We start from the raw sequence: 13,644 nt of genomic DNA, 5'->3' as shown, positions 1-13,644 counted from the left end.
ACCTCACACCCACCTTCCTCTACTTGACTCACAGAACTTTGGCTGCCAGACCCTTACTCACAAGGCAAAACGGAAACTCCCTGGGAATACGACCATTCCCTGGGGAAAAATGTTGACAATTAGCTCACTCAGACAATCCTCCGTTGAAGCTCAAAATCATCAAGTACCAACCATTCAGTTTTTGCTGTATTCTTCCTCCAGTCTCGATAATGGACAGGTATGTCCAAAGATCTGAGGAAGGTCTCTAGCATGTAAACTCAAACAAAAAAGCAATTTAAAGGACAACTAAATCTCTTGGAAATTAAAAGCCTGATAGAAAAATTCAGTAGTAGGAATGGGAGATAGAGGAAGAAGATGTAGAAGCAGGAGACAACCATATGTTGGGCACAAATCAGATTACCTGTCAAAAGGTATTGTTCCAAATGATAGTAGTTCAAAGAGAAAAGGGGGAAATGTTAAGTAAACAAAAATAATTTTAAACAATTCCTGGAAGTGAAATATATGTGTCTGATTAAAAGGATCCAGGCACAATGAATGCAAGTAGATCTATAATAATAAACATTATAACTTCAGAACGCTGGAGACAGATTCTTACAACTTGAGAAAAAAACGTTACACACGCAGTATCAGTGATCAGAATGGCTTGATTCCCCAACAGTAAAAATGAAAATAGGCAAAATCCTTTAAACCCTAGGGGAAAAAAATTAATGAATTTATACCTTGTTAAGCTATCAAATACAAAGGTAGAATCTACTTCTAGACATACAAGACTTATATTCTATGTATACTGTCTCAAGCACTACTGGAGAATTTGCTCTACAAAATAGGAAAGAAGCAATTGGACACAGGAGGGGAAGGAGAGATGTCTCAGGTCAACAAGTAGGCACTAGAACTAGATAGCACTCAGACTGAAGTGTGTGATTAAAGGCAGGCTGAAGACTGTCATCAGCAATATACGCACTGCCACCATAATCTGAGGACACAGGTATGTTCTGCACTTGGCTTGACCATATCCCAGTGAGGTGCCTGCTCTTCCTTTCCTGTTAGGATGCACCGAACAGCTCATTTCCCTCTACAGAATTGAATTCTGAGAAATGGAGGTAGGTCATGGAAAGCAGAGCCAGAAAATACAAAACAAGCATCCAAATTCAAGACATATTTGTTCTGGCCATCCAGGATATGCCCAGTTGTGGAGCTGTGTCCCCTAGGACTCACTCAGCACCTTACTTGCTATCTCCACACAGGGCTCTTAGAAAGTCTAGAAGCTCACATCAGACTCAGAGACTAATTGGTTCATTTTCTGAGACTTCAAATGGTAAGCAAGTGTTGCCCTCTAAGAACTCGCAACATTGTGGTGAGACTTATCATATAGGTGATAATAGGAAAAACCTGGATAGTGCATACACATTACCAGGAGACCATTACCAGGAGACCGAGACGAAATTGAGGATGAACCCAGGTAATTTCTACATTCTATTTCTTTAACTAGAATAGTGGATATGTTCACCTTACTTTACATTCCATTACTGTTTCACAATAAAAATGAGGGTCATTAGAATTCTCACCTCCTCCTTTAACCAACTTAATTTTAACTTGTTTACACACAGGCTGGATCAAACATACCAGTAAGAAGTATTATTAGTGTACTGATGAAGTTCTAAGGTAGTTAGAGATGTCTTGCAACTGAGATGATCTGATGACATCACAATGAAGGTGTGAAGACAAAACATAACAGGTAAAACAAATGGTAACAGCTTCTGAGTGCTTTTACTTGTGAAATAAGTGCTAACTTATCTGAAAAGGCTACTTTAAACCAATTGCAGATAATTATTGAACAAAACAGATCCTTACAACACAGTAGTTAAATTCTTCATTATTTTGTCCCTTGCCTAAGGCTTTCTTTCCCATTACTAACATTAAGTTCTTCCATTTCACTAAGTTTAAGCAATTCTTTTCTGAAATGTCTTACTCTACTATCCTTTCAGTCATACACTTAATTTACCAAATGTCAGGCAGATACAGATCCTGGGGATAAAACAGTAACCAAAAATTGTTTGTTGTAAAGAGGCGGCTGAAAAACAAGGCGTAACTCCATAGCACTTACACACCAGGAGCAGTTGTGGTAAACATAAAACAGGAAAGGAGCAATAAAGAATACAGAGGAAGGATGTGTAGGTTATTTTTACATGGTCAGGAGTTAATAGGGGACATGACAAATTGAGCGCCAACCTTGAGGAAGGCTTATTTGCAGGAAGAGCACTTCAGGGGAAAGCAAGTACCAGGATCTGTATGGCAAGTGGCACTTATCATAGTGACTTGGCGCTACCAGCTACATTTTCTGCACATACCCTGCCTCTCAGATGATGAGGTCTGGAAGGCAAAAAACTTAGCACTTACGGACTTTCAACAGTTAGTAGGAAGCGTAAGTTCCATAGATGAAGTTCCCAGCCATTGACTATAAATGATTAAAATCTCATACATTCCAAAATATTGTGAAGTCATTCAAATTATTATGTAATTTGTTCTCCAAATACAATTTAAGAGCACAAGATTTGGAGGACAGTCAGCCTAAATCACAATGTTTCAACAAGATTCACAAACTCATGGCCTCCTAATTCCAAAATAAATTATTTACTGATCTAAATCCTTTCATTTGGTGTAGTAAAATTATAAGTTCTTTAGAATTTGAATAGCACCAGAACAAGTAGTTATTCTATATCTACAAGATTCTTACTGATTGAGAACTTACAATAGAGCTGTGAAAATAAATGGAAGTGACCTTTCAGAATTTAGCACATTCCCAACACTAGTGTAAACCATCAGGCGACCTTCTGTTTCTGCAGCCTAGGATTTCAGTACTTATTTTCCAGTATTCCACTTCCACAAGCTCTTGAGTCAAGTTTTTTGTGCCAACATTGGTAGACTCTCTAAAGCTACTGATTTCCACCACTCAAACAAATCCAAAAATTAGACTTAGAATTGATAATAAAGAGAGCAAGGGAACACCTACTATAGTTCTGAAAAAGGCATCATCAACTGAACTACAGATAAAGATGGTGTCTAATAGTTTAGGTATCAAACGCAGCTCACCTGCTACAAACAGTTCTGCATCAGTCATTTTGTTTCAAACTCAGACCAGTGCCCAGAGATTTTCTCATAATAGTCCAGATACACACACATTGGTCATGGCCACATGAACCAGGGTCACTGAGAACCTGTCCACAGCGAGGAAGTCAGTTTACCAAATAATTAAGAATTGTGATGGTGTCACGGTTTGAACTTTGAAAAAGCTTAAAGCTGTTAAAAAAAAAAAAAAACTCACCAAAAAACAGGGAAAGGTTTCAACTATGTATTTTAATCATGTATGAATGGTTCCAAGCATTAAATAATGTTTAAAAGACAAGCTTTCTAGCTTAAACTGAATATTTCTGATTTTGAGCCAGTTAACAACTGAGCCAAAGAAATTTTCTTGATTATGTCTTCTGTTTCCTGCCTTCACTGTTTCTTAATCCCACAAGTAAGTCTTCCAGTGACCAAGTCCCAACAACTTTAATATTCAGTTCTAGCATCATTTTGAAAAAGCTCTGTGCAGAGCAAGGGGAAATTTAGTTTCCTACAAGTGGAAACTTCTCAGGAAAACTCTTCTTAGCACTCAGCATTTCAAAATTGAGTTTAAATGAGTGCCACTTTTCTTCATATAGCAAATTAAGTCACTTAATTCCTGAAAAGGAGTGGAGAGACTTCCAAGAAATATTTGAGAACATCTGCAGAAAACAACTGGGACAACCATATAAATAAAAGACAAACCAATTCCATTTAGGTTATGAAGATATTTTCCTTTAATGTGTCCAAACATTTCATATTCATGAAATCACTTATTACAGAGCAGCAAATCTAAGCTTATAAAATTAAATTTTAAAATATTGAATATTTACAAGACAGCAGAGAAAACTTACTGCTATAAATAAAAATACTGTACTACTTTCTTTTCAACATCTGCCAGTAAAAAATGGCAGATCAAACAACCGTGTCTCTCTGAAGACCCTCATTCATTACCGTGATTACTGAGGAGCCCCTAGCGGGAATGTGCCTCACCCTAGTGTCCCACTGTCATAGCTTTAGGCCCTCAACATTCTTCTTCAAGTTCAACAGCTCCTTTTCCTGCCTACTTTTCTCCAGTTTGAAGGCTAATTTGTTAGCTTTCTTCTCCACTCTCCGTTCCTGAAGAACAAGAAGTTCACGTTATTCACACTTTCACAGTGAGGCAAAACTAGTTTTACAAAAGAAAATCCCATGATTCTCCACACCCCCAGCTCTGCACAATCTCATACTTGAGGAAAGCACTTACCTTGCGCTCTTCCTTTATAGCTTGCTTCCTTGCTCTTTTATCTTCTTTGCTTTCATTTTTAGGACGTGGTTGGGTAGATACCTTAGGCAGATCACTGTCATTGATCATCTGCATCCGTTCCACTTGCTTTGCTGTCAGTCCTTTCTTAGGTAAGACATTAAGAGGTATTCCTGTTTTAGAAGATAACTGGATTTGTTTGGGCTGAAATAAAGATAAGATGGCACTAGCGTTATTCATTCCTACAAAAAAAAAAAGCTAAATAGAAACCTATTGCAGTTGCTTTTCCTGATGGTATTGTTAGTCACAAAAGGATACAGTTATGAGGAGAAAATCTGTATACTATATTCTTTCATTTATTTCATAAAATGCACTAACACTTACTTTTGGTTGATATTTGATGAGTTGTGGATGGTTATATAAGTTTGAGTATGTACCTAAAAAAAAAAAATTATGTATTAATACACTTTGAGTTCAGCAAAACGTTACTGAGTTCCTACTACATTCCAACACTGATGTTTTACAATTCAAAATAACACTCAAGTCTCTCTTGTAAGGCTTTAAAGCTGACTACAATGCCGTAACAGGAATATTACTTTTTCTAAAATATTTTCACAGAATATTTATTTTTCAAAAAGTTAACATGTACTTAATATTTCTAAATTTCTATCATAATTCCAGCAGTAAAATGGACACTGAGATACTTACTACAAATGGACTCACAGTCCCACTTCTCTTTGGACTCTTCAAGAACTACAGTAACAATCTCTTCCTCCTCAGACCCATCAAGTTCATTCATTGGTGGCTCCTGATCCTCAAAGGGCTCAAGAGTATTTAACTTCACACAACTGTTTATTGAGTTTTGAAAATGAAGATTGGGGGTGGGGGGTGCGGAGAAGAAATAAATGCCCATTATTCTTCGACGGAAACAAGAGCAATTTAAAATATTTACAAATTTACGTGTTCCATCTGACATTTCCTATGAAGATCAGCTCCACCCAGCCCGCCTCCCCTCCAGCAGATTTTGGACAGTCACTCTTCTGACAGGAAGGAAAGCTGCATCTGCATGTTTACTAGGTTATAACTCATTAAACAAGATAGCAGTTTTCCCACACAGGGTGTTTTTTTAAGTCTCCAAAAACATGAACCGTCTCTTTCCGGGGTATTCAGATAATTCAAAGTATGTAGCCCTGTCCTACAGTAGTATCGCACTACAGTGAGGATGCAATGTCAGGTGCCAGCAAAGAGTACACCTTGACATGAAGCTGATTCGCCAACTAATTTGACCAGCTGATGTTAATCTGACTAAAGATAAGCTCCCACCTTTCTATATGCACAGATACCTATATCTGGCGCTGCTGACAATTCAGGAGGATGAAGGCTATATATACTCAGGAGTTAGAATAGTTCTTCAGCCAAAGAGGCCAGAAGGAACCTTATTCTCAGGTGGAATATGAGTTCCAACAGCCCACCCAAACCTGTTATTCCCTAGGACTCGCAAGTGAAAACTACACACAAAGCAGTTCTCAGTGCGTTCCCAACCAGCATCATATTCAGCTTCAGAAGTCTTAGCAGCAAAACATGATTACAGACAATGTACTACTTTTCTCAAAAGAATTCTGATAAGGTGATCTGCTAGATTCAGCTAACATCACAGACCTTATTTAAGAATAAAAGAATGAGGTAAGCAGGAAAAAGTCACCATACTTCTCGTTCTTCTCTTTATAGTAGTCATTCAAAACTTCTTCTAAGCGATTGCTGTCTACTTGAATGGAACCTTCCAATTCAGCATTATCCAGAGCTCCAATTTCATCGTCATCATATTGCTCATAAAACTTGAATTTACAAAGAAAATATAGCATGAAAATGAAAAGATTGGGAATAGAGCATTTAGATGTCATTTTTACATTAATTTTATTCTTACACAACACTTACTTATGAGATCAAAACTAAATTAACATTTTAGCATGCACTTGGTACACAGCAGTATGACATGGGAGATAGTCTATATCCAGCAATTTAAGACTTAACATTAAACATTGTAAAAAAGGTTGATACTAATATGAAAATGAAGTGTAATTCCTAAAGTGTTTTAGGTATACTTTCAAATACAGCAATTAAGTAAACTAAAAGGTCATGCAACTAAATAGCCTCTAGTAAATGCACACATTTCATTTCTTTTAGATGATGTTTACTGTTATTCAAAAGCTATTAATACTGTTTGGCTTCATAAAAGTAAGACCCAGATGACAGAATTTCTCAACAGTGAGATTTAATAGTAACAGTTTGACTATCTCTTGGAGAGAGGAGATACAAGATTCAGCAAAAGGGCATTAAAGTTGGAGCCTTTATGTTTCACTTTGAAGGAAACCATCCATCCTTTCCTTCAGTATTTGTTCAACAGTTCAAATTCCTACCACTTATCCCTTTAGGCCGTGGGATGTACTGGTAAGCAAAATATACCCAAAAAAATCCTCAAAGATTTCATTTATGTGCAAGAAAATAGCAATCTTGGGGACTATGATCACAGAAGCTTAGATTCAAAATGTCTGAATTCTAGGAGGAAGTCAAGTTTGATCAGTCATCTTTTGACCTACACAGATTCTTTCCAGAATTAGAGGCAGAGAGGTTTTAGTCTATTTTATATAAGACAATAGCTGTTTCTAATGCTGAAAGTTTGTTTTGGTTCTGATGTCATATAAACTTAAATAGGCATTAGTATTAAAACATCCCTCATTCAGGAAATTTACCTTCTCAAATCTCTCATCATGTAGGGTTAATTGTTCATTTCTCCTCATGACTGAGGAGGTCATAGAATACTCAGTAAAGCGACTTTTAGTCTCCTCTTCCCAGAACAAGTGATTTTCTGTAACCCCAAGACACTTTCCCGGGGCCGATCTATCATCTGATAACGAGCCTGCAGAGTCATCATCACTATCGCCCTCATTCTCATCATCCACGTCTTCCCACTCGTTGCCATCTTCAGCTTCAGATTTCCTAAAGTCAGAGTCAAATTAACTGTCAAAACAACTTAAAAAAAACAACAGAACTAGGCGACTTTACACTATAAAATCTGAGGGTACTTCGGGGAGGATTCTTGCTTAGGCAGGAACAGCTGTGTTGCCTGACACATCTGGTGTGATTAGAAAGGTAATTAACTAGCAATCAGGCCACCTGGACTTTAGCCCCATCTATCGATAGTTCTACAGACCTCAAGTCTCACATTTTCTGCTCTTAAATACAGAAGTCTCAGAATAAATGATCTTGAAGATCTCTTCAGAGAACATCCAGTGTTTACCACCCTACTGAAGAAGCAACAGCCAAGTCATCCCAGCTCTAAATAAACCACACATACTGTATCTCCATTTCCTCTTCCTCTTCTGCTGGCTTATTGGCCTGAAGAATAAAATCATCTTCAAGCAGATTATCTGGATTGTCAAAGTCAAAATCATCATCAAGAGCTGCAACAATGTCAGGATCAAAATCCAATCGAGGTCCTAGAAGGAAAACAAAAATTGAACAATTCCCAAGAAAACATGATTACTTCACTTAACTGACATAATCTGAGTATCTGTTATATACCAGATTCTACCTACATAGTGAAGATAAATGATTAAGAAATTTAAAAATATGTAAAAAAAATGCTCCTCTCTTCAATAATCATTGGTAATAACTCTGCCACTAGAGATAGACAATATCAACTTGTCTATTTAGCCAAATGGAAAGCCTTCACATGCAGAAGAAACTGGGCTTCTAATTCAACTGTTTAGAACTGAAATAAATCATCTGATTAACCTCTTATTTTCAGACTACAAAATTTTAATAATTCCTGACCTATTCTTTCATCTTTGGTCTTCAATATGTAAAAGTACAAATTCTAAGAAAAGCTTTCATATTCACCCTTATTGCACCTTGCCTTTCATTCTTGCTGAGTGTGCAGTCTCCGAGTGTTTCTGACGTTACCTCATTGTTTCCCGTCTGGAAAATCACCTCCTCCTCACCTCCTCCTCCTCCTCCATCCACCCACCTACCTTCTGTGGAAAAGTCAACCTACAGTTCTCACTTCTCAAGGTGCCTTGTCCAACTCCCCAACATAAGGTTTGGTGCCCAACACTGCCTGTTCACTTGCACTGTGACTATAATTTCCCCTTGACTATCTTTCTGAAGGTAAATCCTTCAGGTCAGGCAGTGCACTTTATTCTGGCTTACCCCAAGATTCTGTCACATAGTGGCAACTCAAAAATCTGTAGAGTAAATTTATGAATGAATGCAACATGGCTCATGTTAGCCAATAATTATGGGGATTTAGATGAAAATGCCAAACACCATTTCTGTGGATTTCTGGTGCTTATTTTAACATAAAATGTTGGCACTGCAAAGAAAAAATTACAACAATTTTTAAGTGTATTTTAAGTGTATTTGGAATAGATGACAAAAGTTTGAGTGCCAAAAGCCTAGAATTTGATGGAGAATGAAGGATGCTAATCATACTCATGTCTTCCTAATGAACTGTAATAAGAATTTAGACAAATCTCAATTGTTTCAGTAATTTATTACAGACAGAAATACTATCATTACTGGTTCTTTTTATGTAAAACAGTTCTATCCACCTGAATAGTCACAGAAAATTACACACACCTGAGACAGGAGCTGCTTTATTTAATAATCCAACATCTTCCTCAAACTCTGATGCAAACACTGATGAAGGCAACTTAATCCCAGTACTCTTGAAAAACAAATTACATGATTAGGTTTATTTAGAAATACTTCTACACCACTACACAGGTTAAAAAGTATTCCCACTCCCCGAAATTCATGTCCACCCATAAGCTCAGAATACGACTAGAGCTATGACCTGCAGATATCACCAGGTAAGATGAGGCAATGTTGTATTATGATGGGCCCTAAACCCAAAATCAATATACCCTTGTAAGAAAGCCATGTGGAAATACAAAGACACCAGAGAATGCCATGTGAAGGCGAGGAAGATGAGAGCAATGCAACCCCAAGGATAATCAAACACAGCAGGTAAGACACAGGCATGGAACAGATTTCCGCCAAGCTCCCAAGAAGGAACCAACTCTGCCAAAACCATGATTTCAAAATTCAAATCCTTAAAATTGCAAAATAAATCTCAGTTGCTTGTAAGGAACCCAGTGGAAATTTGTGTTACTTTGTCAAGGCAGTCCTGGGAAACGACCACAACTATCTTCCTGCATTTGCATTTGCGTGCTCCAGCTGAGATGTTTTAAACATGAATATTCCATCACCATCTCAGTACTTGCAATACTTCACAAAGCGTTCTCAGAATATTATTCCATTTAATCCTCATGAGGTACTGCCTGCTTTAGTGAAAGATTAAAATGGAATGTCTGCCTAACACTAGTAGTTAAGTTCAGGGATTCAAATCCACCCCTCAGAATTCCATTCCCAATTTCTAAATAAAATGAGATTTCCCAACTTAAACCAGAAACAAAGTCCCAATCTAGTAATGGTATAGGTTTTCTCTAAGTAGCTGCCATAACCCAAGTGGTCAGGAAGCACTGCTCTCCGTCTTTGGATCCCTTTGACTTGTCTCACAGCAATTTCACACCAAACTTTCAGACACTGTCTCATTCATGGTCAACTGTGACACGGTTTACTGCAATCACTGCTTAACTGATATATGCCCAATTCAAGCTTCCTACCACTGCCATTTAAGCCCCTTGAATATTTTATAATGTGACCTTCCTGAATTTGTACCAGGCTTTGACTTTTCACGCTCGATATTCAAGGCCCTGTAGAAGTAGTTTATGAGGCATACACGTGCCAGGTACTGTGCTACACAACACTAGCTTGGGTCCCTTTTTCTGACTGGCATGTTCCTTCCTATCATAGAACCCACCCTTTAAAGGCCAGCTCAGTTCCCTCCCTCTTCCACGAGAAGCTACATATACTGTCCCGGAATATTTCCTTGTATGAACTGTCCTCATTCTTCACACCCTACAAGTCGCTTCCCTGTGGGCTGCCATGTATCTTCTGGTCCTGGTGCTTTAAGTTCATCTTGTTAATTGAAGAGTGAATATTCAGAGGGTCACCGTAAGTTGTCTCCATGCACCTCGTCACCCACCCTGTCCTCAGTCTAGTAGTAGGCCCTAAGCTGGGAATCACACTCAGTTTCCAAAATGAGTTTGTCAGTGGCATAAATAGGCAAAGATTTAATTATCACGTGCACTCTTATCTTCAAGTTTTACTGAGCTATATTCACCCATGTAAAGTGCACAAATTAAAGATTTCTGATGTATTAAAGACTTTTAATTATGTAAAATATATAGGTGGTGTTGGTTTTTTTAAAGATACTGAGATTATCCTTGGAAGAGGAGGTTTGAAAAAAGGATTAGCTTGTGTTAAGTGAATTTAACTTTGGAAATATTTTTTCAGATGTAGAAAAATAAAGAATTACATACACAATCAGTTTAGACTGTGAGCACCATTTTCTTAAGAGGAGTGAGTTGTTTCAGGGTTGCAACAGCTCTGAATTATGAGTTTGCACAGCTGCCCTGACCATGGCAACACCTGCTTTTCTGCGTGGGAAAATCGAGGCTTATTCAAACATGCCTAATTTCTGCACTGTCTGACTTTCCATTTTTATATCTTATTCAATAGTTTGGTTTACTCAATTTTGGTGTTTGTTACAAATTGCTTTCAGGTCAAAAGAGCACATGGGACTCACCCATTTTTCATGTTGTGCAACAAAAAACTGAAGGCATTGATTGCTGTCTTTAAACATAATTCTGTCCTCATCCTTGTGAACACTGCTAGAGTGTGTATTTAAGAGCCCTACTCTATTAAGTCAACTAAACAGAAACCACTTTCACCCAAAATTAAGGGGTACAAGCATCATGTACCAATAAATACAATTCTGCCAGAAGAATATTAAGACTTTATTAAAACTCTTCTGCATAAAATAAAGAAGTTGAGCCACTACTGGTCCCCCTCCCTGCCCACAATGAAGGCAGCCGAGTCCCCCACCACTGATACGGAGCTCCAAGGAAGAAAGAGTAGAGGCTGGCACTACCATGGCAGAGACTGTGTGACTTTGCAAGACATCTACAGCCTAGGGAATGAATGGAACTACTGCAGTTATCCATTTCTTTGCAGAGTGCCCTGATACCTAATCCTTTGAACTATTCTTAAGCAATAAACTATGGACAGAGAAACCTTAATCACACCCTCCCTAAAGAAAAGAATATCTAGGCCACAATTATCGGATTGGAAAATGAAAGCATATTGTCTTTTTTTTTTTTGTACTCTGTCCATGTGTCAATAAACCCAACAAATGAATGTCTTCTATTTTTTGTCAGGTTACATAAAAGTGTCACAGAGAAGTACCCTTATGCTAGGACTAAACAAAAAAATAAGATCACAGCAGCGTACTGCATGGGTGACCTTAACATAAATAGGGCAAAAAACCCAGCACTTCACTTAGTTGCACTGATTTCCTATAAACATATACTCACTTGTACTTAAAGAGTAAAGTATTAAAAATAAATTTAAAATATCAAAAAAAAGTACTAAAATAGACAGCACTTCTGTTCTATGTATTAACAGGAATTTCATTTCAATCTGTAGCTTTTAATCTCTCCTATGGTTAGCCTGTTATTTTCACCACTTAAAGAGCTGAACCTTCCACTTAAATTCTATTTTAGGATAGTGTGGATTTGCTTCAACAATCTAGTTAACACCTAGAATGTTAGCTGCTTTTCATTAAGTGAAAAGTTCCCTCTACTTTGATCATATCCTTTAATCAAGAACTATAATCCTGTCAAAAGCTGTTTTCTGAACATCTGCCTCCAGTGAACAGAATGACTTACTCTCTCCCAATGGTACAAGTGAGCACTTCCACACAGACACAATTTTAAGTGCGGGCATAGCCTATCTCTGTGCTCTTCAAACTGATACCACTTCATACCCTAACCAGTTATGTTGACTTAAAAATGGTGGTTTCTTAACTCACTCTTATATACTTTCCCACACAATTAAGTAGCTAAGAAGTCTTACTGGAATTATTAAAGTTTCTTCTTTTTCATCTCTCTTGCTGGATGCACTGGAGGTACTTGGGATAAGCTCTGAAGGCCCAGATGGTTCTCTCAGGTGCTGCAGGTAGTCATAATCATCATCAAAGAACACACCATACTTCCTCTGCTCTGCTCGCCTTTCTTCCTCATTTACCTAGGGTCACAAGAAAAGGGAATTAGTACCTTTTGCAAGTTAAGGCAGAGGGGTCCTCCAATAAACTTCAACGTAGGTGGCAGCATGTACATGAACATTTTTGCTGACAGGGAAGAGACAAAGAATTCTTAAAAATTCAGAAAACAGACTTTTTAAACAAGGGTGCCACCTAAATTAAAATGGACTGAAAACAGTTATTCCTTTTACTAAACCTTTGCAAATATACAAGATATAAACACATATTCTGTTTTACCACAAACTTGGAGGTAGAAATCAAGAGTAGGGGCCTTGAAAGTAGTTTCTCATATTTGTGTGCTAAGAAACTTCTTAACATACCATACAAACTGGCTTTACTAAAAAAGTAAGCATGGCCAACAGCCCCCAACACTTCCTTAGTTTATCCTAATAATTAACACATGAACCTTTTAAAGGCTCCTTTGCATTTTCTGAAGCTAACTCATGAGTTCCGGTGTTTTCTGTTTCATGAGATGAGTAAGAGGCAAACTGCAGTATGTGTTTGTGAAATGGCATGATATTAAGGAAAACAGAGATCGGGTATCTGGCTGTGCACTAAGTAACAGCACGCAGCACTGTAGGTGATAGGTAATAACATTAAGGATTTACCTTTATTTTATATTTAAATTTATTCCCCCAAAATTCTGCTTATGTTCTCTATCAAAATAAACATGCAAGATGCAAAAAATTGGAAATTTGCTTTTCGGAAGGCCAGTTATCTAAGAATAGTAACTAGCTGCCTTATGTATTAAAAAGTCTACTTACAAACCTATTGTTAAAACACGGCCTACCGGCCATCCCTGGTGGCCCAGTGGGTTAAAGCACAGCACTGAGAAGCTAAGGCCACTTCCACATGAGTTCGATCCCCGCCTGCCCCGGAGGTGACCACGTGGCGTGGCAGACCTCTCCTGGCCCACCCGCTGCTCCCCTCAGCAGTGTACTTCATTGATCTGCCTGTTCTGCTCCCCACTCTGTCTCTGGTGAAGCCTCTTGCCGCCCCTGAGCCTCTGGCCTGTACCCCAGTTCTGTATGCATAAATACATAAATCTTTAAAAAAAAAACAAAAAAAAACA

At 37.9% G+C, this 13,644-nt stretch overlaps 2 protein-coding genes across 2 annotated transcripts in view; both read right to left on the bottom strand.

Annotated features, from left to right (window-relative positions):
- The window catches only part of ZC2HC1B (zinc finger, C2HC-type containing 1B), a 29,201-nt gene extending 26,083 nt beyond the window's left edge, over window positions 1-3,118 (bottom strand). The window contains exon 1 of the mRNA XM_004673911.2: window positions 3,091-3,118. Coding sequence (XP_004673968.1) covers window positions 3,091-3,118 — 28 coding nt within the window. The remainder of the gene's footprint in view (window positions 1-3,090) is intronic.
- Window positions 3,119-3,401: 283 nt separating this feature from the next.
- The window catches only part of LTV1 (LTV1 ribosome biogenesis factor), an 11,676-nt gene continuing 1,433 nt past the window's right edge, over window positions 3,402-13,644 (bottom strand). The window contains exons 3-11 of the mRNA XM_012723774.1: window positions 12,386-12,556; window positions 8,984-9,071; window positions 7,701-7,842; window positions 7,096-7,342; window positions 6,053-6,180; window positions 5,054-5,193; window positions 4,730-4,782; window positions 4,349-4,549; window positions 3,402-4,221 (exon numbers count right to left, since the gene is read on the bottom strand). Coding sequence (XP_012579228.1) covers window positions 4,111-4,221; window positions 4,349-4,549; window positions 4,730-4,782; window positions 5,054-5,193; window positions 6,053-6,180; window positions 7,096-7,342; window positions 7,701-7,842; window positions 8,984-9,071; window positions 12,386-12,556 — 1,281 coding nt within the window. The 3' untranslated portion in view covers window positions 3,402-4,110. The remainder of the gene's footprint in view (window positions 4,222-4,348; window positions 4,550-4,729; window positions 4,783-5,053; window positions 5,194-6,052; window positions 6,181-7,095; window positions 7,343-7,700; window positions 7,843-8,983; window positions 9,072-12,385; window positions 12,557-13,644) is intronic.

This window comes from Condylura cristata, unplaced genomic scaffold, assembly GCF_000260355.1.
Source record: "Condylura cristata isolate star-nosed mole 26May11 unplaced genomic scaffold, ConCri1.0 scaffold00001, whole genome shotgun sequence".
Lineage (NCBI taxonomy): Eukaryota > Metazoa > Chordata > Mammalia > Eulipotyphla > Talpidae > Condylura > Condylura cristata.
Note: the sequence above shows the minus strand (reverse complement) of the source record. Positions and strands in the feature narration are given on the sequence as shown.